Source organism: Colias eurytheme, chromosome 3, assembly GCF_061535395.1.
Source record: "Colias eurytheme isolate Ceu_HAF_F1 chromosome 3, ilColEury1 Martin Lab GWU primary, whole genome shotgun sequence".
Classification (NCBI taxonomy): domain Eukaryota; kingdom Metazoa; phylum Arthropoda; class Insecta; order Lepidoptera; family Pieridae; genus Colias; species Colias eurytheme.
This window is the reverse complement of record NC_142982.1, coordinates 6888891-6910930: the sequence shown is the minus strand read 5'-3', so window position 1 is coordinate 6910930 and position 22040 is coordinate 6888891. Positions and strand designations below refer to the sequence as shown.

At 32.7% G+C, this 22040-nt stretch overlaps 1 protein-coding gene across 1 annotated transcript; it reads left to right on the top strand.

Moving 5' to 3' along the window:
• The first annotated feature begins 2195 nt into the window (after positions 1-2195).
• Nup358 (nucleoporin 358) lies at positions 2196-15576 on the top strand. The gene is made up of 11 exons (XM_090119766.1): positions 2196-2370; positions 2446-2671; positions 2987-8634; positions 8855-8997; positions 10252-11699; positions 11793-11992; positions 12084-12419; positions 12498-12851; positions 13261-13464; positions 13665-13787; positions 14710-15576. Exons 1-11 carry the CDS (start codon positions 2302-2304, stop codon positions 14752-14754), a joined length of 8796 nt encoding a protein of 2931 aa, XP_089975892.1. The 5' UTR covers positions 2196-2301; the 3' UTR covers positions 14755-15576.
• Positions 15577-22040: the final 6464 nt, after the last annotated feature.

Below are 22040 nucleotides of genomic sequence, written 5' to 3'. Positions count from 1 at the left end.
TATAACACTATTCTAAATTTAGAATCTAAATCAATGATATTATATATAGAAACAAGAGGTAGATACGTCATCAACGCACCAAAACTGATTCCGTGAATTGGTCCTATTTGGGACCAATGCAATCAGTCAGATTGTCACCGGTCCCAGTGAGCGCATGTGCCTATAGGTACATTAAAGTTGTCGAAAATGCCTTCCTGTGTGTTCAGAAAGTGCACGTATTCGTGCAAAAAAATAAAGAAAGATAAAGGAATATCATATCACAGCAAAATATATTAAATTATTACAGTTTAAGAGTAAAAATAACAATTTACAATTCTTTATTAATGACACTTGCTTGACACGTGTATTGAAATAATGAAAGGGATAAAACATTGCTTCAATCACTAGTGTGACAAAGCTAGCGTACACTGTGTTCAAAGATTATCATGTAGATACGATTATTGAAAATAGAACGGTTATTTTATTAATTTCGATTTGGGTAAATACTTGATTAATTTTATATTTAAAATTTAAATCCACACAGTGCATATAATTAACAAATATATCTATTTATTATATACAATGAAATCGTGATGGCAAAAATGTTTGTTTGCAAAAATGATGTTGAATATACGTATACATTGAAGAAAAGATTATCGCTACTGACGAAAAAGGCTATTTGCTTTTCTGTAAATAGCTATTGAACATAAATTTTATTTGTGTTTTAGATAAAAAAGGCTTATACTTCATCCTTTCTTTTATTTCATCCTTTTTTTTCATCTAGGCACCACTATTATTATAATTATCCTACAAGTTGGAGTGATGACCCTGTACGGGTTTCGGGAACTGCCTTGAAACGAATAGCGTAAGATCGGTCCTTATGGAGTTCTATAAGGAGGACTATATGCAGTATGCTCAGCAGTGGGTGATTATCGGGTGAAATGATGATGACTTAAACGAACACCACAGCTAGTAATAAATACTTAATACAGTTATATCTCCAAAAAAGTTTTTTATTTTTTTTTTCATTTTAATACGACATCATAATAATCATAAAATAGTAAATAAAATTGTCACATTTATTTACTTGTGCAGGAAACCTAACATCTATAACATTGAACCTTCTGTGTCGTTTATCTATGCCAATTACCATGGCAACTATTTGTTTATTTATATTTAATTGGTGAATTCTTATGACTTTTGCTTACACCTGCGCGGAAGTGACAAACTATCTTTGTCTTTTTTATTTATATCATTTTATTAGAGCCATCTCTCTTATACAGTCTGTCAATGTAATAAATTAAGTAAAATGAAAATTGTATTTGTGTGTGCCTGACACTGCATATGAAGCATTTTTTTTGGATATATTGTGAGTATATAACGTATCTATACATAAAATATCATTGATCTAAATCAGATAATGAAAATTATGAATGTTATGAATCAGCGGGTGTAGATATTATCAACGAATAAAATATAGATCGTTTAACATATTAATATTTCAAATCTCGTAACATATCCTCCGAGGATGTCCTAAACTTCCTATTATAAAAACTTTTGACTGCAAAATAATATCTGACCACTAGCAGGGAGGTTAAACGGCGCCGTTAATGCTAATAGAGTTTCTAGTCATTGAATTCGACGAATAAAATTGAATTGATTAATAGGTGAATAGTTTGGTATGACCATTTTGTTGTATATTAATTGTGATAAATATACGGACGATCTCGGACGATACTACCTTCGGACGAAGTTTTTGTTTTAGAATGTGTAAAATGTGAATGACACGTGAATGATGATGGTTTTGTTCACCATCCACGGTAGCGGAGGTCTAGGGCTTAACTCGCGGAGCTTGTAGTAATAAAAATAAATAAATATTATAAACAAGCTAAGAAAATTCAAATTCAACGTTTCTTTAAAACAAAAATGTTGCCAGTTACTTTAAATACTATCAATGGATGGATCTAGATTCTAGAATGTCAAAGATATAAATATAGAATTTTTTATTATACTTTTTAATAGCAGTGATTTATTTTGTGATGTATTACAATAAAATATTAAAATAAACGTTATTAAATTGTATTTTTGTGATGCAAAACGTTATAAAAGTCGCTTACGATATGCTTATTTTGATTTAGAACTTCTATATTTGTATGCAGGCCACACACGGCTTAACTGTCATAAAACTCTTTTTGCGCTTTCGAGATACCTAGTGATGAAGTGTAACAGCATTTTCCGTTTTCTGATCCATGTGTTTTATTTCATATAATATTGTAATTTTAAAGAATTATCTTGTTTTAAAATACTTGTTTGTTGGTAAAAATGTATAAAAACAAAAAAGATGTTGACATACACGTGGAAAAACTAATGTCGAAATTATCGCTGAAAGATGTGAGTACATACTAAAGTTTAACTCATTTATAAATCATATTACGATGAAAGTAAATAATATTATTTTGGTTTTAGTTCAAAGCCCGAGCATACTCAATCGCGCGGTTATATTTTGAAGTGGGCGACTACGGAAGCTGCCAAAAATATGTGGAACAATACCTTACCCACAAAGCTAACAATGCAGCAGCCCACAAACTTCTCGGCCAAACTTTTCAAAAAATGGGATGCAAAGACAGAGCTTTTGAAGAATTTAAAATTTCACTTGATTTAGACCCAGCTCAAACAAGTATTATTTTAGATAGTAAGTATTCTTTTACTTCACCTGAATTGTGGTATTTGCCATAATTAAATATAATAAAATGGAACTTATTACATTTTTTCAATTGTGTGTCTGAAGTCTGTTGAATTGAAGAAAAAAATTTATTCACACATATTCAAACACTCATAACCTATAGTGTTGCTTAAGAGTAGGTGAAATCTTGCATTTAAGATTAGTGGTACATACAATGTTTTTAGGAAAACAAATATATCTTTTTTTTTTATAAAGATTCACATAATTTTGTATTGTATTTTCTTGTTACTATGATGTATACTAATAATTAAATAACTTTTTCAGTTTGTGCAATCCTAGTTGATGATGATACTAGTATTGACGCTGGAAGAGCAAAGTACTGGTGTGAAAAAGCAGAAGCTACATTTCCAAAACATCCAGTTACATTTAAATTAAGAGAAAAACTTCTTACCGTCGCTAATCCTGATCCTGAAGCATTGACCAAACTTCTAACGTCAGAACTTTTGGCTAGGCCTAAAGATGCAGTTCTTCATTTTCGCTTATTGAAGCATTATTTGGATACCAATAAAATAAAGGAAGCATTTGACCATTGCTGTAATGTGGAGTTTGCAAAACCACCATTTTTGAATAACTTTGCATGGTATGAAACCATGTCTGAAGTTCTCAAACGCAATTCCAATAAGAGTAATGATTGGTTATTTCAACTTCTATTACTGACTGTCAAGGAGAGGCTTTGTACACTGAGTCTCACGGAGGTACCGCAAGGTCAGTGCAAAAGTCTAATTGAATCTAGAGAACTTCTTAATGACTATGATCAATCAATTGCCAGTGTAACAAAAGCTGGTCCTACACCAGGGTTAGCTGAATTTCATACTAGTCTATTACAACATCACCGTGCCCAATTCTCATTCCTAGCAGCAACTTTTATATTGAAAAAAGCTAAAAAAGATCAATTGAACTGGCATGATGCTACAAAATTATCTTCAATATTAATGCTCAATTCATGGCAATCATCACCTATAAGTCCCAATGTTAATTGGCTTACTGGTGCATCAGAAAAACAAAGAATAGCTGTATTACGATGGTACCTTGAAGGAACTTATAGGTGTTCACAATCTGGTTACTTCATCTTTGCTAACCACCACGATAAAACCCAGTTATTTTTAAATCAAATATCCCAATTTTGTTCTGGAAAAAATTGGAAAGATAAAATTTATGACAACTTATTTTCTAGTGGAGACAAAAACAAAGCAGTGTCATATCTCACATCTAATTTCTTTAATGCTCCAGCATTAAGACTTCCTAGAAAAGTAGAAATACAAGGATATGATATTGATGCTCAAAAACAGTATCCAAATTCACTACACCATTTTGTGTGGATATTAATAAATTACAATGACTTTGCTGATTTCAAATGTACCATATTTGATATGCTTAAACCAACAATGACAACTTGTGGTCCAGAGACATTAAACAAGTTAGACATTTTAGCTTTTCTATACAGTGCTGCTATAACTGCTCAAAAGCAAAAAAGTAAACTTAATTATATTCCAGCTGATGCCCCAATTATCATACCGGCTAACATAACAGACCTGCTCTGCTCACTGCCACAGATTAAGTGGTGGGATTGTGCATATAAATTCAGTCAAAATGAACTGGGTACGGAATATACGGATATCCGTTCAACACTAACCAGAGGAATTGAGGTTGTAAGATGTATTGACAACCATGGCCTAGATCCTGAACTGTTATGTACTCTTGGATGTATATTTGATAAACTGTCTCAACTTGCATCACTTGAAGAGAAAAATGTATATGAATCTAGGGCAAAATTATATTACACCTCAGCAATACCACTTTTAGAAAAGTTGAAAAGTAAATCTGTTATCAAATTACCAGCACAGAGATTATTTGATTATACACACAAAGAATTTGATAATAAAGGTTTAAATATGCTATTGCAAGAGAGTAAGCTTTTTGTAGCTTTAAGCCATTACAATGAATGTGAGTATGTAAAAGCTATTGAAATATTATCTGATTTAACTACTGCAGATAGTTTTTATTATCTTAGTGAATCATACAAAAAACTGGCAGATGAAGAAAAGAGCACATCAAAATTTAACGAAATTAATTCCAAATATGCAACATTATTAGGTAAAGCCAAACTTTATGCTTACAAAGCACTAGAAACAATTAAGGAAAAAGAATCTTATAAAACATTGCCATTGTATTCATACATCCAAGACTTAATTGAAAATACAGAATCTAGTCTTGGCAAGATAGACAAAAATTTGTCAGTTTCGCTTTTGAATGATGGCGATAGAAGATATTCTTCTGATGAGAATGTATCTGAAATTGAAAATGTTCCTTTAGTCCCCAAAAACATTTCTCAATTTAGTCGCAATCTAAGTTCTACTCCAAAACAGTCAAGTAAACAGTTATCAAATATGAATTCAACAAATTATCGTACAGCTTTAGATTCACAAGTTTTCGAAAACACTAATATTGATCCGCATCTGTTTGATAGAATTGAGAAACAGATAAAAAATCTTCAAAAAAGAGACTCAACTATAGATGATTTTATGGAACAAACAAAGAATTGGTTTGATGAAAACAGAAAATTAGGAAATCAAATTATAAATACTATTCATTCAAATATAGAAAATACTACGGAACAATTTAAGCTTCTAAAAATATCAGTTGACCAAGTTAAGGATCAAGTTTCTGAATGTAGAAATGAATGTAAAGATGTTGCTGATTTGAAAAAACAAATTGCTGAACTAAAAAAAGAAGTCAACAAGTTAAAGAAATCATCTTCAGAACAGACCCTCAACGAAAGTGATCTTTATAACCTGGATGAAGAATACAGGGCAAATGAAAATGCGTCTACTTTCGGGAATCAGATGCCATTTGCTACACCCCAAGTTATGCCTCCATTCACGCAAAGATTAGTACCCCCATTTCCAGTACCACCTAATCCATATCATTTGTATGGTCAAAATCTTTATAATCTATATAATCAATACTCTCAACTAACCCAAAATCCTACAGTCCCTGGTGCAGCAACCATGTTCGAGCCAAACAGAGCCCCAGTGAATTATCCAGGTGTTTATCAAACTCCTGACCAAATGTACCTTGATGTTTCTCAGTTGATTCCACCTACAATACCACCTACTCCTGCTGTAGTTCAACCCGTTCCTAATGTAACTCCTATTTCAAATGTTTCATCAACAATAGCAAATTCTTCATCAATTCCTTCTAGTAAGGTTATTCAACAAGTTTCGGATGTTAAAACTTCCTCTCGAACATTGCCCGTGAATGTAGTGATAACATCCTCCGATCCACTGCCTACTACCTCTGCCCCTGCACCAATACTGAGCGTGACAATACCTCAAAAACACATAAAAGGAACTCCACACAACTATCAAATCCCAATGCCCATTAATACTGAAACTAGTTCAGCAGCTCCACCAGTTTTTAATTTTCCATCAAATAATAAAATGACAACACCAATAACTACATCTTCTTCAAGCAATATTCTTTCAAGTTGGAGTAAGCCAGGTACTTTAACAACAAATCAAAATACTAATTTCTTAGGCCTGAATGATTCTTCCAAGTCTGCAGGCGATGGGGTATTTACATTGTCTTCGCCAAATACTAGTTTAAATAAATCAAGGACATTATCTGAAAGGAGCAATACCTCAATAGAAAATTATGATCCTTGTCCAGATTTTAAACCAATTATACCATTACCAGCTGAAGTTAAAGTAACTACAGGTGAAGAAAATGAGACTGCAATATTTTCTGCTCGTGCTAAATTATTTAGATTTATAGATAAGCAATGGAAGGAAAGAGGTATAGGGGAAATGAAACTTCTCAAACATAATGTCACAGGAAAAGTAAGAGTACTAATGAGAAGAGAACAAATCCATAAGATTTGTGCAAACCATATAATTATACCAGAAATGGAAATCAAACCTATGAAAAATGAAACTAAGGCATACTTTTGGGTTGCTAATGACTTTGCAGAAGAAACAGTTATCCTAGAGAAATTCTGTATAAGATTTAAATCTGTTGAGATTGCCAGAAACTTCTATGACACTTTTGAAAAAGCACGAATTGAAAGTTCAGCTATTGCCGGCAGTGTTACGAAAACAAATGAAGTAACTAAAACCACAAATACCACAACAGTGACAAAAACTGAAACAAAATCTGAGACAAAGGAATCACAACCAACAAAAACAGTAATTGGAGGATTTACGTTTAGTACTACACCTTCATTTAAAACAGTTACAGAAGCTGCAAAAGAGGAAACAAAAACAGTAGAACCGGTGACAACCAAGGTTAGTGTCTTCAGTGGATTAACATTTAAACCAGCAAATAGTTCTCCATTTACCAACGTTTTCAGTTCAATATCCAACCAAAAAACTGACACACCAAAAGACGAAGAAGCATCACACAAATTAAATACTTCAGATACTATTGAGGAATTTGAACCAACAGTTGATTTTAAACCAGTTGTACCATTACCAGCTCTAGTTGATCAAAAAACAGGGGAAGAAGACGAAATAATATTATTTGAGCATAGAGCAAAATTGCTAAGATTTGATGCAAGTAATAAAGAATGGAAGGAACGTGGTTTAGGAAATATAAAACTATTGGTCCATAAAGATAATAATCAAAAGTTACGCTTGCTTATGAGAAGGGAACAAATTATGAAAGTTTGTTGTAATCATGCAGTTACAAAAGAAATGACTTTCCAAAAGATGCCGAATATGGATAAAGCTGTTACATGGTGTGCCAAGGATTTTTCAGATGGTGAATTAATACCAGAAACTTTCTGCTTACGCTTTAAAAACGTGCAAATATGCGATGATTTTATGGATGCTGTAAAAACAGCACAATCCCGATTAGGCGATGATATGAAAGCTGCTAAAGAAGAAAAGAATATTGCCCAACAAAATAACCAAAGTGGATTTGGTGATCAATTCAAATTAAAACCAGGTTCATGGGAATGTACTGCATGTTATACAAATAATTTAGAAAGCTTTACAAAATGTGCCTGCTGTGAAACACCAAAGCCCCAAGATATTAAAGAAAATGTTAATTCCACATGGGGTGATAAATTTAAAGCAAAACCTGGGACTTGGGAATGTAATCAGTGTCTTATTCGTAATCAAGGCGATGGAGTAAATTGCATTGCTTGCAATAGTCCTAAAGAGCCGCATTTAACTAAGGCAGACTCTAATGTAACCAAAGAAAATGTTCCAAAATTCAATTTTGGTATAAATCCTCAAGTGACAACTACAAAAGAATCAGTTCCCAATAAGCCAATAGCATCTGGGTGGGGTGATAAGTTTAAACCCAAAGAAGGTTCATGGGAATGTAAACAATGTTTTGTTAGAAATGAAAAAGATGTTGAAACATGTCCAGCATGTAATAGTCCAAAAGACCCAGGCTCTTACAGTACTGAAGTCAAATCCATATTCAGTAACACCTCTACCCCAAAATATACTTTTGGCATACCTCAAAAGTCCAATGAACCAAGTAATGTATCAACATCCTCACTTTTTAACGCAAATGCTTCCCAGACATTTAAGTTTGGTATTTCGCCTAACAGTGATTCCAGTATTAAGGCATTTGGCGATAATTCAAAAAATTCTGTATTCAGCCTTCAAAAGCCTTTGAATGGCAGTGATGTTCAAGCAGGTATTAATTCAAATAAAAATGAAAAAGACCTCCCTGCTCCAAAACCAGCATTATTACCAACACCTTCAAATGCAATCACATTTGGATCAAAAGAGGGTGGTACGTTTGATTTTGCATTTAAGCCCAAGTCACCTGTGAAAGGCAAGAGTCCTCTTAAATCTCCAAAAAGTATTAAAGGGGAAGAAAGTGGAGATGATGAATATGTGTCAGAAGATGAAGGAGCCCATATACATTTCAGTCCTGTAATTCCTATGCCTGATAAGGTACCTTTTTTATTACGTAATTTTGTATTAATCTAAAAAATATTGAACAGTTAGAATATTATGACACATTTAATTATTTTTTTTTACTTTTTGAAAATGCGGAAGAAAAATTACATTAGCCTCATATAATTTTTATCATAGATAGCTATGAAACTGAAGTAAAGTTCACAGTATGTTTTATTTGCAATGCATGATTGATTCTCATTATTATTTTTTTAAGGTTGAAGTTGTAACTGGTGAAGAAAATGAAGAAGAACTATATGGTCACAGAGCAAAGTTATTCATATTTACTGCAAGCGAGTGGAAAGAACGTGGTATAGGAAATGTTAAAATATTAAAACATAAGGACAGTGGCAAGTTGAGGTATGTTTTTTACTTTATGATTTTTTCTTACATGTTAATATAAAAAATGAAATGCGGTCAATTTTAAATTTTACAATTTCAGTAGAAATCTTCGTGAACACTCCTAAAGCACCACTTTTTGCTAGTTATATGAATAAAATTTGAATACTACTTGTTAATATTAATGTTAATGTAATAAGAAGAAACTTAGTTGTTAAGTTAGTTAGTTCTTTCTTTGTAAGATTTCAAAATATTATCTAATTTAAAAATTATACACTTTGTTTATTATATTTGTTGTATATTGTTAATGGTTCATGCACGATGCAAGAACTGGATTTAATTAACATTATAGTAGAGCCATTTTAATAGGCAACATTTGACAGTTCAACAAAATTCAACAACATAACCTAGTGACGACTACAATCTACATAGAATAACATGATATTTAGTTTTTTTAGAACTGCAAATTTGCTTTACTTTTTTCAATTACGATTACATATTTATAATAATAATGACCAATACAAGCAATTTTAAGATTTGATTTTACTGATAAACCATTCTCAACATAATAAACAATTTCTGAATTAAAGAACTGACGTCGCTACAATTTTGTGTCAATAAAACTTTTTTCTTTTTAAATACCAGAGACATTACTCTAAAAATCGAAATCTGACATCTAGAGTCGAATGCATTGATTACTTGTGAATAAAAATCATTATAAATTAATAAATGCGTCATGTTTTTTTGATAATGTATTATACTTGTCTTATTTTGCTCCCTAAATTTACGAAAGAAAGTACATATATTACTGGGACAGGGATTCGCCTGATGAATTTTAAAATTGATATGTGTTTCAAGTACGATTAACATATGTTTCAAGTCCGTATCGATTAATTTACTTTAATCGATGTTTTTAAGCAGGTTACCTCTCTTTTAAGATAAAATTGATAGACGTCAAATGTTGCCTATTAAATTTGGTCTAAGATCCGAATATAGGTTGACCTTCACCGGCGTGATAATAGAATGAGACCAATTTTATAATAAATGTAGTATGTAAATAAATGTAGATCTATATTCGTATCTTAGACCAATTGGCTCGACTATAGATGTCATACATTTGAACTGTTAGTTCCGCATACGCTAATTACTGTCCCACCGCTGCATACTCCTCAGTATGTTTACAGATAAGTTTCTTAGTAGAAATTAATCATCTATTAGGCTATGAAGGCGTTGTTTTTATTGGAAAAATAATTAAGCGTGATTGTATTGTTTTAGGATTGTAATGCGCCGTGAACAAGTTCATAAAATTTGTCTCAATCATGTTTTATCTCCGGATGTCATTTATAAGCCAAAAGATGAAAAAACATGGCTGTTTGCAGCCAATGACTATAGTGATGGAGATTTGCAACTTCAACAATTTTGTCTTAGATTCCAAAATAAAGCTATTGCACAGCAATTTAAACAGGAAGTTGATCAAGCTATCAAAAATAAATATGGTGATGTAGTAGAAAACAAAGATGTAGTTGTAAAAGAGGATGAGGTAATTTTTGTATCTGAAATACAAGCATCTTCTGAAGAAAAGCAAAAGGCCAAAGAACTGATGTTACCAGAAAACTTTTATACCTACAAAAATAAAAGCCCATGTGAAGGTTGTCGAGGTTGTGACGACGACGATGAAAAATCGGAACAAGCTGCAATAAAATCTCAATCGCAATCTGACGATTACAGCAAGGATGAAGCTGACGCAACAACTCCTATAAAAACATCAGTTGTAAATTTAAGAAGTAGTTCTAGTAGCTATGGTACTCCCTTAGCCTCAAACAAGACAATGGATAACTCTATTTTCCAAACACCGTTAGGAAACACAGGTCCCTATAATGAAAATAATTCACCCTCTACATTGCAGAATGCATTAACTGGAAAAAAACTTAACATGTTTGGTGGGCTTTTAAAAAACCAACCTTCCACAGACTTAACTTCTAGTGAAAGTAGTGCAATTAAACCAGTAAATTTTGTCAGTGCTGGCTTTGTACAGACTCCTACTACTGGTGCAAAAAGCTCTATTTTAGCCGCTCCTAAGTTTAACGCTCTAAATACCCCTGGAGAACAACAGAACACTGCACCGAAAGTATCATTTGGGTCTGCTGAACCCAAAAGTTTGTTTGGGTCATCCGAGCCAAAAAATTTATTTGGTTCTTCAACAGGAAATGTACCAACCAGCTCACAAAAAAGCATCTTCTCTAACTCGGGCATGTCAACAAATACATCGATATTTAAAGCTACATTAAATAAAAGCAATGAACCAAATGATTCTGATGTAAAATCAGTATTTTCTGTTGATGAACAAAAGCCAGTTAATTTGTTCAGTGGATCATCACAAGGAAGTTTATTTGGTCCAACGGTGCTAAAAACAAACGAAACAAAACCTTCAGGTGGAATATTTGGCCAATCTTCTACTTTTTCATTTGGTAATTTAAATCCTAATGCTCAAGATGCTACCAAGTCTGCAACTAGTGAAAAATCGTCTATAGCTCATAACCTTTTTAACACCCAAGAAAAAGGCACTGTTGGGGCCAAAAGTTTATTCGCAGCAGCAAATTTGGACACAAAACCAATTGATAAATCTGATAACAATGGCCAACCCAAAGAAGCATTAAAGATACCTGATGTTTGCTTGTCATTTGCAGAATTATCTTCGAGTACAAGCGAATTTGCCATTCAAAGTATGTAGCAATAACATAATATGATTATTTTTAATAGTGATAATAATAATTCTCAATTGATAACCTTTTTGTAATGTTTCCTTTATTTTCCAGAAAAAGCCGATTTTAAATGGGAAGGTGCTGGGCAACAGCTTTTTGTTAGTGCTTCAGGCAAAGAGGAGGGTAAAAGTGGTAATGATACAGCCGAAAAATCTAATACGAGCGCCACTGGTGAAGATGAATATGATCCGCACTATGAGCCCATAGTTCCACTGCCAGATAAAATTGTTGTTACCACTGGGGAAGAAGACGAGGCATGTATTTATTTAAGTTGATAACATTATGGCGACATATAACATACTATTTTATTATGTTGTTCCTTTTATTTTGATTTCATTATTACAGGAAAAATTATTTGGCGAACGCTGTAAATTATATCGCTTCGATGAAAAAACTCGTGAATGGAAAGAACGTGGTATTGGGGAAATGAAAATATTGTATCATCCAGAGAGAAAAACATATCGTTTGCTACTCAGACGGGAACAAGTGCACAAGGCGGTATTGAATATGTTGCTATTCATGGACCTGGAGCTATTTCCCATGAAGAATTCAGATCGTGCGTGGACGTGGGCTGGTCGTAATTACGCAGATAGCGCGGGTGAACAGGAGACTCTTGCTGTGCGTTTCAAGTCTGTTGATTTGGCCACTAAATTCCAGGAAAAAGTACTTGAATGTGTTCGGGTAAGTTATTTTCTGATTTCAAATATCTCAAAAATTATTATCAATAGTTTGTCATGTGAGGTTTTTTTTTTGATATAGAAACTACAAGTAGCTGCTGCTGAAGCTATACGCAAAGAAAAAGAAGCAAATGAAAACCCCGCCGGAGGTATTGCGCCACTTAGACTTCCTAAGCATCTACAGGACAGTGCACGAGCTGATAAAGCAATGTCTTCATTGAGTTCTGCTTTCGGTCAATCCAGTACGACTTCGGAAAATAGAGATAGGAGTACAGAAAATGATAATAAACAAAATGGTATATTTCAAAGTTCGGATTCAAGTGCAGGCCTAAAACAAGTGCATTTTGAAGAACAACAAGAACATGAGGAAGATGAAGAAGATTATGAACACGATTATGATGAACATGCTGGTGATTCAGAAGATTATTACAATGAAGTAAGACATACTAATTTATAATTTTTTTTGTCAGAATCTTTTATTAAGGTTTATTTTTTAATAGCTTTCCGTCCAGGACTTCGCCTGCTTAGTCAAAGGGAAACCCGCATGGTTCCCGGTCCCGTGGAATTTTCGGTATAAGACCTAACCTATGTCCTTTCTCAGGTTTCTAACTATCTGTGTATCAAGTTTTACCAAATTTGTTCAGTGGTTTGGGAGTGAAGAAGAGATGTCTGTCTCCTTTACCTTGGCAATAAAAGCGTCTAACACAATTCGACATTACTGCCAGAACTCTTTAAGTGTAACTCACTCTTAAGTGTACTATTGTGTAACACATAAGTACACTCCAAAGTATAAGATATGGAGTAAATAATATTCATAGTCTAAAAAGTGTGTAATGAAATTAAAGGAGGAGGAGGAAGAGTCAGCGGTGTACTACGCGTGCGACGGCGAGGTGGCTATCGAGGAGGACGGCGCGCAGACCTCGTGCAAGGACGCGCACGTGCAAGTGCTGTTCGACAACGACGTGTGCTCGCCCAAGATTCTCGTCACCGATTCCAATACCGGCGAAATACTCGCCGACATGCTTATACACACCGATACAGAGTTTCAGGTGAGGAAAATATTCTTCTTCTCTGTCTCTTCTCTATAAATATAAAATTACTCCTCCGAAAAAGCTGGACTGATTCTCGTGAAATTTTGTATTTCTATCTGAGAAGGCCAGAAAAACATATGCTGGAATAGCTAATTCTGTTACAGTTTAGGACATACATGATAATATCTTGTTTCTTCATTATATATTTTTGTCCATAGATTATTGGTGACACATGCTCTTGGTCAGGTATAGACTACACAAGGAACACACCGGCTGACAAGAAGGTTACTGTCTATTTTCCCGATAGTGAGACTACAATGGAATTCTATGATAGTTGTGAGGTAAGTGATATACTTATTCCTGTATTTCCTTACGTAAAATCCAAAATTATTTTTAGCTTTTTATACTTAATGCATTGGTTAATGTTAAATCTCTTCTAAATAAATTCGGTCTAGCGCTTAAGGACGTGTTTTCATAAAAAGTTTCTATGCAGTGTGTCCAGAGTGACAACATAAAATAAACCTTAACATTACATATACATCCTTACGCGTTAAAACTCATGCGAACAAGAAAAAAAGGAATGAAAATTAGACGATTCACATTTAATTCATTTATTTATTATGAGATTATTTTTAACATTTTTGTGTTTTTGAACTTACTATATTTATTAAAAAAGGTTCATTAACAGTTGTTACATATCTACCTATTGTATTTTTAAGAAATAAAATTATGTATGTAGTAGCGGATATTTAATGTTCCTGAATAAAGCACAAAAATCGACAATTTTGAGTGAATAGGAAACGGATAATTTTTTAGACATCATTAATATCTATAACTTTCCCGTGATTAAGAGATATTAATTTGTGGCAATTATTAGTTTTATTTAATATAATAAGTACTCAGATTTCTTTCATCAATAAATGAATACCGAATTATAACTTATTTTTTACGGATTTGAGAACGCGTTCTCAAGTATATTTGTGGTAATTAGGTACTACGTTTTTACGTTTACGTTATTCAATTGATAATTTTTGTGTAAAAAACGCTTGACCAGCTAAGTTAGAACGATAGAGCACATCTTTTTGCTAAAATTACTTCTATTCACTTTAGTTTGTGTGTCAGTTCAAATGAGAAATGTCAAAAAGATAAACATTTTATCACTTTATTAGTAAATAGTGAATCTGGCCAGATAATGTATTTATATTTTATTTATATGTATTAATATTTTTCATACATCACATTAAATTTTTCATTTCTTTTCAGACCAGTAAAGCGTCCACCTATGTATCAAATGATCCCGAGTCTTAAATATTTTAGCGTAGTTTCTGTCTTGTATAATTTTAGCTATGTAATTCGACTAGTTGTAGTATTATAAATAAGGGTTGTGAAGTTCGGTGTATGTCTTGTAGTAAAGTATTATGTTTTGCTCGAAGCGTGTTTTTTATTTTTGACAAATGCGGAAAATCTGTGTGTCTTTTTTTTGAGGCGTTATATGTAGAAATTTATTAAGTAGCAAGCTGCAGTTGATTTTTGTACAGTTCTAAATATTATTTTCTCTGCTTTTCGTATTTTAATAATATCTTGCCCAGTGTTATTGCTAATAAATAATAATACTTACAATTTTCAATTTCAATCATTGCAGCTTGATTAACCATTAGTTTTGACAATCAGTGTAATATTATTATAATTGTTAATTGTAATATCATATCGCTCCAATCAAGCATATTTTTCATTTATCAACAAGAAGATCTGATCAATGTTTGTTGATTTTTCCTTTAAAAGGAAATATTTAAGTAACTAATGTGATGTTATAAATTAATATTGTGTAAATTATTATTATTATTGATTTTATTGGTCAGGTCTTTTTGATTATTTTATAAGTTCATACTTGCAAAAATATGTTAATTTCCATGTGCTTTGAACATCATTTTCGTGAAATAATCATGTTGGCAAAGAGGGGCTCGGAATTTGAACGATAAAAATAAGAAAGTAAGTTTCAATTTTATTATCAAAAACAATTGTTAACTACATACATACGCAAGGCACATTTGAGAAATATTTCCTTTTCTCGTTTGAATTGTAAATTATGCTACTTATTATATTTACCTGCAATAAAATACTTAATACGAATATTCAATCTTTCATTTATTATTCACCCTTTCTCATATAAACCAGGTAGTATAAAACTTTGGTTTCAAAATAAAACTTACTTGTTAAGAAAAAGTTACTTGTTGATTTAACACTATTATGTATTTATATGTAAAAGTGTGTGCATGCCATGAGCTGCATTGTTGCTCACTACTCATCAGTTGCTGCTGGTATGCTAACAGTAAATCACAAAAAGATCCAGCCTGATATAAGCAAAATTATTTTGCTCAACTTCATTAAGCAAAATTTCCTAAAAATTAGAAAAATAGTTTAGTCTTTGTTTGTAAAATTCCTTGAAACAAAGGAGATTTTTGCATCGTCAAACCTTATTTGACACCCACGCCTCCTGACAGATAGGCCGGGAGATACTGACAAAAAATATTGGGTCATTTGTAACAGTATGGCGGTTCTTCAGGGGTCTAAGAACGCAGTGACAAAAATAAAAAAAGATGGTCAGAGCGCTGGTACAAATGACCCAATATTTTGTGTCAGTATCTCCCGGCCTAAGAGTCTTACCACAGAGTCAAAAGATTCCCGTATTAGGGCGTATTCAGAAAGAAAGCTTGAAACTTATAAGCGCTTATCGGCGCTTGTCATGTTCATATATTTTCCTGCGCGGGTTACCAGCACTGACAGGAAAATATATGAACATGACAAGCGCCGATAAGCGCTTATAAGTTTCAAGCTTTCTTTCTGAATACGCCCTTACCTACCATACTTGGCGTAGCGAAATTCCACCGAAATTCAAAATCATTGACATCAATGAGGTTGATCACTACCATAGAGGAAAGTAATATATTAGTCCATTGAATGAGTCCCTCCAAGGGGGGTCTAGAGTGCGTGAGTTAGTAACGTAAGATGTTTCTTCGGAAACATGTCAAGAGTCCCTAGGTAATAAACATACTTAAACCCCGGGACACTAGGAGGAGCCCCGGAGTGGGGGGAGGGGGGAAATGGGTCCATTTTTTCATTTTTCGCTTAAATCTCATAAACGGTACATGTTAGAGAAAAACTTTCAAGGAAAAGTTGAAAGGCCATAAAATTATCTACAAGTTGTACCTCAATCATTTTTTCCTATATCCTACCGTTTCTGAGTTATACGCAGTAAAAAATGATTTTGGCTCAAACAATTTCCCCATACAATACATCAATCGATCAAAAAATATTTCTTTCTTCCAAAAAACTCAAATGTGCAACTTGTGACCGGTACTGATAGATGGCTCATAATTAGGTCTATAATTGGTAAAATAAACACATTCCTCCATGGAAGCCTTTAGGAGGAATCGATTGTCAAATTATTATATTAGGGTAGTTTGAGTTACTGAACTTGATCTTTTTATTTTTTTCTTCCAAAAAACTCAAAAGTGCAACTTGTGACCGGTACAGATAAATTGCTCATAATTAGGTCTATCATTAATAAAAATACTAGATTCCACCACGGAGGCGTTTACGGGGAATTGAATTTTATTAGGGTAGTTACGATACTTGAACTTTTTATTTTTTTTCTTCGAAAAAACTCAAAAGTGCAACTTGTGACCGACACCGATAGATTGCTCATAATTAGGTCTATCATTGATAAAAAAAACCAGATTCCACCATGGAGGCGTTTAGGAGGTATTGAATTTTATTAGGGTGGTTACGATACTTGAACTTTTTAACTAACTACACTAATAAAATTCAATTCCCCGTAAACGCCTCCATGGTGGAATCTGGTTTTTTTATCAATGATAGACCTAATTATGAGCAATCTATAGGTACCAAACACAAGTTGCACTTTTGAGTTTTTTGGAAGAAAAAAAATAAAAAGTTCAAGTATCGTAACTACCCTAATAAAATTCAATTCCCCGTAAACGCCTCCGTGGTGGAATCTAGTATTTTTATCAATGATAGACCTAATTATGAGCAATCTATCTGTACCGGTCACAAGTTGCACTTTTGAGTTTTTTGGAAGAAAAAAATAAAAAGATCAAGTTCAGTAACTCAAACTACCCTAATACAATATTTTGACAATAGATTCCTCCTAAAGGCTTCCATGGAGGAATGTGTTTATTTTACCAATTATACACATAATTAAGAGCAATCTATCAGTACCGGTCACAAGTTGCACATTTGAGTTATTTGGAAGAAAAAAAATAAAAAGATCAAGTTCAGTAACTCAAACTACCCTAATATAATATTTTAACAATCGATTCCTCCTAAAGGCTTCCATGGAGGAATGTGTTTATTTTACCAATTATAGATCTCATTAAGAGTAATCTATCAGTACCGGTCACAAGTTGCACTTTTGAGTTTTTTGGAAGAAAAAAATAAAAAGATCAAGTTCAGTAACTACCCTAATCAAAATTCAATTCCCCGTAAACGCCTCCGTCGTGGAATCTGGTATTTTTATCAATGATAGACCTAATTATGAGCAATCTATCTGTACCGGTCACAAGTTGCACTTTTGAGTTTTTTGGAAGAAAAAAATAAAAAGATCAAGTTCAGTAACTCAAACTACCCTAATACAATATTTTGACAATAGATTCCTCCTAAAGGCTTCCATGGAGGAATGTGTTTATTTTACCAATTATACACATAATTAAGAGCAATCTATCAGTACCGGTCACAAGTTGCACATTTGAGTTATTTGGAAGAAAGAAATATTTTTTGATCGATTGATGTGTAGTATGGGGAAATTGTTTGAGCGAAAATCATTTTTTACTGCGTATAACTCAGAAACGGTAGGATATAGGAAAAAATGATTCAGGTACAACTTGTAGATAATTTTATGGCCTTTCAACTTTTCCTTGAAAGTTTTTCTCTAACATGTACCGTTTTTGAGATTTAAGCGAAAAATGAAAAAATGGTCCCATTTCCCCCCTCCCCCCACTCCGGGGCTCCTCCTAGTGTCCCGGGGTTTTAGTATGTTTATTACCTAGGGACTCTTGACATGTTTCCGAAAAAACATCTTACGTTACTAACTCACGCACTCTAGAACTTTTTATTCAATAGACTATATACTTACTGGATCACTACGTTTTAATTGATTGACATTGTCAATATTTGGTGGAGTCATTGACGAACCGAAGAAGATAAAATTTATCAATAATGCCTTTCACACAATATTGTGGTTCGTTTTTTGCTCCTACACTATTGAAACATACATATTATATTCTCAAAAAAATATTATTCAACGTAAACCTTAGACCCTAAAATGGTCTAATGATTGCTTTATAGATCTTATCTGTATCTTCTTGTGCTATGAACAATCATAACATCCAGCATAAAGTAGAATGTTAATAATTATTCACATAAATTCGATTAAATTTAGATATCACTTTTTTAAATATCAACATAATTAATAATATGATTCAAAACAGCATTACCTATACCAAACCTATACTTATTATAATGCCTATTTCTTTCAAAATAAGCCAGTAAAGTTATAAATGTGTATTGCTTGTGTATTGGACCTACAATAATTTACATCTTCAAAAGCTTATTATTGATTGCGCGCTTTCCAGTTTTCATTTTAATACTTGAAGCACTATCTTTAACTTCGGGTCAGTCGGTAAGAAATAGCTATGAAAATGATGATAACCAAAAACGAAATTCTGAACTAGAAGTGAGGTCTGTATTCCTCAGTTGCGATGTAAGCGTAAGTAGAATATCACTATTTATTAAATTATGAATTTATATTATATGAACATGGCTAATTAAAGTAAAAGAGCAGAATGGTATTGAAGTATCAGCGAATAGTGAAGTCGCAAGATTTCAAAGAGAGGAACTTTTCAAACACAATTCATTACACCGTTGTAAGAAAAAGCTTGCAGTTACCGTCAAAATGTGCAACGACCCAGTGGTAAGAATCAATTTCTATGCGATTTGATTGAAAAAGTTTGTAAATTGATACAGCTGGGCTACATTCTAAACCTATCTATACCTATACGAGTTAGATAGATAAACATTATACTTTTTAAATGCAAAGATATGTAATTACCTACGTAATATAATATTTAATATTTTGTAAATACAAAATAATATAATAACTAATACAAAATCAATAGGTAGCTAACTTTTTTAATCAGATTTCATTTTTATACTTAGCAACCTTCCGCTGATGAGTACATACCTATAGAACACGTTTTAGGGGCAAGTAATAAGCGCATACGACTCCTTAATCCGTATATTCTACGTCTTCGTCGTGAAGCACCGTATCAAATTTATAAACTTAAGAAGATTGATGTTAGTTCGTTTTAAAATAATGCCTGTAGATTTCAAACATCTATAACATAATAAGTATTAACTATTATTAATTTTAATTTTAGACTGTCACGGGGGTTCTTGGCTGTTCTGGCGAAGACTATAATAATGTAAGCAGATACATCAATCATCAGCCCATACAATATTATAATATGTTCCCATTGTAAGGACAAGGGCCTGCTATGAGGGTCCGGGCCATAATCCACCACTCTAGCCAAGTGCAAGTTGGCAGATGTCACAATATATCATCAAACTTTTTGATTTTACGGCATACTGGTTTTTTTCTATGTTGCGATGAGGACAATGCGGAGATAATTTGATTTGATTTGCGGAATTATTACTGTATGCTCGTTTTGACTAGAACCCCCGACTTTTTAAAACTTTAAATTTTAATTTGTTCTTGTACCTACCTATTAGAATGCGTGTTGCGTATTGGCTATTGCATTTGACAAATGTACCATAATATGTATCATTATAGAAATATCTCGATTAATCCATTGAAAAGTTACATTTGGGGTTACAGGTTGCGTTTTTTAGAGGACGCAATTTTATTTTTTTGATGTGTAGGGGGGGGTCAGTGCGAAGCTAAAACCAAGTTTGTTGGGTCGCCACCCTTGTCCCACGGTCGCCATCTTGAAAATAGCGGTTGAAATGGTTTTTACGATATATCTCTAACTATTTATCTGATAAAAAAAAATTGTTAGCATTATTTGTTGCAAATTAAATTTTCTACAACTTTTGTCCAGTAACTTTTTGTCGTAGAACTATAAATAAAAAAGTTATAAGCGAAAACGTTCAGAAATTAGAGCTATTTATATTTTTCAATAAAACTTTTTTTTATCATTTTTCGAAGAAAAAACCATTTTTGTAGATTGTTTTTTGAGGAACAACTTTTATATACAACATTTTTTCATTAAGTAAATAGCTAACCGCTATTTTCAAGATGGCGGCCGTGGGACAAGGGTGGCAACCCCACAAACTTGGTTTTAGCTACTCACTGACCCCCCTACACATCAAAAACATAAAATTGCGTCCTCTAAAAAACGCAAGGTTAGGCCTAGAAAATGTAACATTTCAATGGAGTAGATCAACTTTCATTTGAACGTTCAATTGAACGTTAGCGCTACCGCCTACGGTTACGTGCCGTCTATTTTATTACTTGGTAAAGTAATCTCATTTCCTTTTCAGATTATAATTAAGGGGAAGCAATTAAATAGAATGAAGCGTCAAGATATCGGCTTCAATAATGCAACAATAAGATTTAAGCTAAATGACGAAAATCAATATCCTTTATCGGAAACAGAAAATCAATTATCCTTTCTGGAAAAATTTCGTAAGTATACCTACGAGGTTCCCAAAGCCATCATACAGACTACTACTCCAACATACATACATACCTACTCCAATCCGTAAGGTTCTATTAATGTACTAAATCTAGTTTTTAACCAATTTCAAAAAAGAAGCAACTTTCCGAATTCGACTGTACCGACCTTATGATATGTTATTTTCAGTTCTTTTGATACACTGTCTATTATATAATTCTCATTATTTAAAATAATCTATAAATAAAATAAAATATTTTATATGTACCTACCTACTCTAATTATATTTAAATAATACACAATCACATTATACAATATAAAATTGAATTTATTCATAACGTTTACACAAGAAAATAGGTACATATACGTACCTACATAATAACTAAAATCACAATTTAGAATTTTCTTCAACACATCTACTTATTTGTTACATGTTGATAACTTTTTACACGCTTTATATTAGCTTCACCTGTATGTTTGTAACCGACTCACAGTGTAAGGAAATCGCAATCTAGCGGGATTTAATTCAAAATTTGAACTTTGATTTATCTAGCATTTATTGATGTCTATTTATTCCTTAGCTACTACGTAATAGGACAGCTTATTTTTTTATTATGTAGGAAGGTCAACGTTAATATGAAAAATGTTTATATCGGCAGCAAAACGGAGTCACACTCACTGCGTGTTTTCCAGTGTTAATTTGTGCCAATTCCGTTTACTTATTACGAAGCGATTATTAAGTCAATAGTGTTTTTTACTTTATTTATTATAGTGTTAGTGTTTAATACGTAAGTACATACACATTTTGTTTGATTTATAATAGGCAATAATAGGCAAAACCAACCATTTCTGTTAGGACACGAAATATACTTCGATTTATTT

Bases quoted from the DNA above. Each gene is read 5' to 3' on its own strand.
- Nup358 (XM_090119766.1), top strand. From the start codon at position 2,302: ATGTATAAAAACAAAAAAGATGTTGACATACACGTGGAAAAACTAATG. The intron at 2,672-2,986 runs GTAAGTATTCTT...TAACTTTTTCAG, and splicing joins AACAAGTATTATTTTAGATA to TTTGTGCAATCCTAGTTGAT. The intron at 13,465-13,664 runs GTGAGGAAAATA...TTTTGTCCATAG, and splicing joins ACACCGATACAGAGTTTCAG to ATTATTGGTGACACATGCTC.